The 4,953-nt window shown below is 44.1% G+C and overlaps 1 protein-coding gene across 1 annotated transcript in view; it reads right to left on the reverse strand.

The window, feature by feature from the left end:
- Positions 1-4,953, reverse strand: part of LOC102203782 (E3 ubiquitin-protein ligase HECW2-like) — a 63,055-nt gene that overhangs the window by 41,051 nt on the left and 17,051 nt on the right. Inside the window, exons 4-5 of the mRNA XM_013914637.1 lie at positions 4,169-4,244; positions 3,927-4,096 (exon numbers count right to left, since the gene is read on the reverse strand). Coding sequence (XP_013770091.1) covers positions 3,927-4,096; positions 4,169-4,244 — 246 coding nt within the window. The remainder of the gene's footprint in view (positions 1-3,926; positions 4,097-4,168; positions 4,245-4,953) is intronic.

Below are 4,953 nucleotides of genomic sequence, written 5' to 3' on the forward strand. Positions count from 1 at the left end.
CCTTACTGATTGATACACCATTAGGATGTATGATTAGGAACATAAAATAACTCCTCTCAGATGTGTTCAACCGAAAGTAACAAGCCTGTTTTGAAAATGTAAGGAGTACAGACATTTACTTCAAAACGTAGGGAGCCTCCCTTTTTTCCGCTTCATCACACCAAGACACATGCAGGGCCTTGGGTACAGGTGTGTCAGTGAGGTGCAAGGGGGCATTCCTCCTCTGTCTCCTTCTGGCCAAATGTGCCTTAATTTTATTCCACAGCTTAGACATCCACATTACTTACACACTCATAACACATACATGAAGGGCCTTGGGGGTGGGCACGCTAAACAGCATCCAAAGGACGTCACCTCTGGCGTCAGTGCCCACCTCTCAATTTTAAATACATGTAGACATTGAGGGCTCTTGGTAGGGCCGGTGCTGACAGCAGCTGCTTCCTGGCAGAGAGTACCATGCCCCTCCCATGTTTTTAAAATGCATTTTAGGTATGGGGTCTTCACACCCCGGTTGGGGGTCTGGGATGCTGGGCTTCCGTGCTGCTGCAGGACCGGGCGCGGTCTGCTTGTCTCCACCCCAGACCAAAGGGAAACATCTCCTGGGTCTGGGGGCAGATTGGCCCTCTGGGTTTAGTATAGAGTACGTTTGGGGAGTGTGAGTGTGTGTACAGTATGAGTATTTGTATATGTGTGCATGAGGGTGTGAATGCATGTTTGTGTCTTAGTGTGACTGTTTGTTTATGTTTATGTGTCAGGTCGGGTCTCTATCTCTCTGGGAACATCTTAGGCCAACCCAGGTGTGGCAGCCCATCTCCCCTCACCACACTCCCTGCCAGTTGCTGATGCCCTCACCTTTCGGACACTAAGAACCACCAATGGGTGTCTGCCAGTGACATTGTGGAGAAGGAGCTGAACATATATTGTCCAAAATAAGCAGAATGTTGGACAACACCTCCGACCCAGTCGTTTAGCACCACTGAACAACAGGAAATATTTTTGTTTAATTAATTTAGGTTAGTTAGTTGCTGTTCTTACTGTCTTGGAGCAACTATGCCCACAATAATGTCTTCTGTGATTAATAAAGTACTCCAGCTTTGATTGTGATTCTGATCATTCCCGAGTTATTTAAAAGTAGAATGGGAGGCAGAGCCTTCAGCTACCAGGCGCTCATGTATTGAACCATTTGCCTTTTCATCTTAGCTTTGATGCCTGACAGGAGGTTTCCTGTAGGCATCACAGAGCTACCAGGTTATTGGCTGGTAGTTGATGGGACCTGCCTTTTCTGAGGATCCTTAGCAATCAGGACTGTTCAGCCTTTACTTCGCCATTCCAGGCGTGTCTTGTCCAATAGCAGCTGGTTCCTTTGTGCTGGTAGATGCTCACAGAGTGCAGTGCGCTTGTTTAGCCAGGAGATGTGAATCGTGTCAGGGCCTGGCTCTGTCCAACTCTACATACTTGAGACTCTTTCTCAGATGTCTACCATGGTGATTGTTATTGGATCCTGTTCAAGGAGGTTGCTGTGACCTGCTCTCAGATCCATTGGCTACTGAGCGTTGTTGTTATATGATGTCTCCTTCTCCCATATGCTCTTCCAGTTGCTCTGTCTCCAGCCTTGGTGGGGCTGCTCTCATAGTGCTCCTCTACCACTGAGAATATACCTTGGAAGGTTTATTCTCCTGCCTTCTGTCTCTTGTGTATACCTCTTCTAGCGGCTAGTCAAGGCTGTGGTTCTTTGTTGGCAGTATCCAAGGCCACAAGTATAGGCAGCTTTCTGTACTTCTTAGACATCCCCTTCTACGTCTGCAACTCCGACATTTGGCTAACTGCCCTCCATGCTGCTTTGATTTTGGTCTCTAGTCTCCTTCTCCGTCAAGGGTACTGCTCCTTGTGGCTGTTCATCTCGTAGCCAAGCATGTCACTGATCACATCACTGCTGCTGTGGTGTAGATAGGCTGGCTGGTTTTGCTGATGGTCACAGTAGAGATTCTCCATAATGCATCTTTCTATAGACCTTCAGAGTATACTTCATGTAGTCTTGATAAATGGCCAAAGGGGGTCCAGGTTTCCAGCTGCCAGCTGCTCTAGCACTCAACGCCTCCAATTTGCTAATGCAAGTTAGCCACACTGTCCCATGTAAGGAGGACTCTGATTGGTTAGAGAGAGACACACTGGCTGCCTGGATCTTTCTGCAGAGCTGTGCAGATAGCTTTGCACTGCTAAGAAGTATCTGTGCTTATACAAATACAGCCTCTGTATTTACACTCTGCCCAACAAAGACATACGTGAAGAATATGAAAGGATTCTGCAGTGAGATAAAGAGCTGAACCTTGTGTCTGTGGACAGCCTGACCCCCTGTTGAAGGTAATGTGCTAAACATGGCTAATGCTATTATTACTGCCTTAAAGCTCATGATTAAAATGCTGATTGTAAATACATCAGTCCATATGTTGCCACATAACTATAGTTGTCTCTTCTATCTTTCCTTTTATTACTCTGCCAAGGCAAAGAGTAGAGTCAACACTATTGATGTAAGTTCATTTATTTTAACTACACGAGTGTACAAATTCATCCTCAGCTGGACATAGATGATCATCAAGGACCATCTTTACCTAATCCCAGCCTCTAGGGCTACGCTCAAACTGCAGGTCTTAATGCTCGATTCTGAGTTTTTGAACAAATCCGATTTTTTTGTCTGCTCGTTCACACTACAAATAAAATGCGACAGCAAACGCGCTCTAGTGTGAACGCTCAAAGCGGCCGCATGCGCAAAAGAAGACGTCACACACAACGCGCTCTGTTTAGACCCAGAGCAACAGTATTGTACGGATGGCCTTAATATGAGGACTTGTTTCGGACTTTACGTTTCCCAATTTTGCTTTAAGTTATTTTGTTATTTACATAATAATGTGAATAACCTAATAATGATCCTTATTGCTGTTTTAGAGCAGCGCTGCTTCAAAGGATAGCTGCAGATTTCTGTCAGAATCTGCAGATTATACAGTACAAATAAAATGTTCACGTTTCTCCATCGTTGTCTTCCCAACAGTTTCACTGGATGTCCAGTAAGCGTTCACGGTGTCTTCTCCGGCGCTGATAATTGGCGTCTGTCTTGTATCGGTGACGTAAAAGATGGATTTAATGCGACATGACCATCAAACAGCAGTCGCTTTCTAAAACATCGGATATGTATCGGATTCAGCACCACATACGAAAGTGACCCAGGTCGGATTTGAGAATATCGGATTTGTGCCGTTCACACTGTCAGACCATGATGGATATGGATCGCATAGGGTCAAAAAAGTCGGATTTAATGCGCTTTCGCCTGCAGTGTGAACGCAGCCAAATACGGTATGTTCAATATTATCACTGAATGCCCAGCATATTGCAATAAGTAGCATTTAACCATTTACTGCACCTACAGTACCTGTATGTAGTCAAATGTGTGGTAAAGATGTAGATAATTGAATTTAATTATTAATAAACTGCATGCAATGAAAACCAAAACTGAAATTGATTCAGTTTATACATTTCTTCTGTATGCCCTCTAGAATATATACAGACATCCATGTTTACAGTGATACAAAGCATTAGAACAGTTTATCTATATGTACTTTTGCTAATAACAAATCATCTTTATTCTTAATCAAAAACATAAAGTACAAGTCTAATTAGTACCATGAATAAGAAATTTGAGTAGTGAAATGGTTCAAATAAAAATGGATGTTCATGTGACAGTGAGCTAATGATAATTCTATTAGAAGTAAAAGAACTGGCATGGCCAGGGCATGCAAGACTACTTAGGGCTGCCAGTTTATTATTAGAATAGGAGTCACAGATAGAGTGCCCTCACCCATCGGCTCCATCCAAGCTCTGTAGTGCCTGCTGGGTAAGGTAATCTTATTGAGTCAGTGTGAAGTTATGCTAACCTCCCCAAGCCACACAGGGTTGATGGTGTTGGATATGATGGAGGAGCGTCTCTCCTGGCCATGGTGGGTAAACTTTGGGAGGCCGCTCCTCTTCCCGGGCTGGATCGACATTTTCAGGTAGGGGTCCGGGTTGAAGAACATCCCTTTCTTTAGGTTCACTGCTCGGAAGTCTGAATTGGAATACTTCATGAGTATTTTTGTATTCATTCTCCAGCACATTTCCACTGACTCATTCATCTCACCTGACAGGGTGAAGCTGACAAGTTTCCGACAGTGCTCATACTCTGACTGCTCCTCCACCTGGCCTTCGCCCCTCACCTGATGACAAAAAAAAAGAAAAACAAAAAAATGAACATGTTTTCAGCCCTGACTCTAACAGATAAAAGTTTAACCAGGAAGACTTAAGTGGGTGGAGTTAAGACTGTTTCTCACATCTCTTCACATGAGAGAGGTTAGTGCCATTCACCCTCACTACAATCTCACCTCATTGAATCTCACTGTTTAAATTCAGTTTATGGCTTCCCAAAGCCACAAACTATCCAAAATATATTATTCTTTTCACAAAGCTCCATGTATTAATGCTTGAATTTATTAGCCATTATTTTATCAGGATGAGTCAGTAAGAGTGAAAAATAATTTTGTGAGCTCTTGAACTCTTGAACAGTTCCTCGTGTAACCTGGATTTATTATCCATCCATTTTCTTCCACTTATCCAATTCTGAGTCACGGTGTGGCTGGAGCCTATCCTAGCTGTCTTAGGGCAGAGGGTCGGGGTACCCCTGGACCTGTCCAGGGTGTACTAATGCATAGAGACAGACAACCATTCATACTCCAATTCACACCTATGGGCATTATAGAATTACCAATTCACCTAACCCCACTAACTGCAGGTCTTTGGACGGTGTGAGGAAGCCAGAGTACCCAGAGAGAACCATACAAACACAGGGAGAACATGCAAACTCCACAGAGAAAGGCCCTGGCCTCACAGCAAGAAGGTCCTGAGTTTAGTTCCACACTGAACCTTCTT

This window comes from Pundamilia nyererei, unplaced genomic scaffold (genome assembly GCF_000239375.1).
Source record: "Pundamilia nyererei isolate P.nyererei 1_Seehausen unplaced genomic scaffold, PunNye1.0 scaffold00212, whole genome shotgun sequence".
NCBI classification, from domain to species: Eukaryota; Metazoa; Chordata; class Actinopteri; order Cichliformes; family Cichlidae; genus Pundamilia; species Pundamilia nyererei.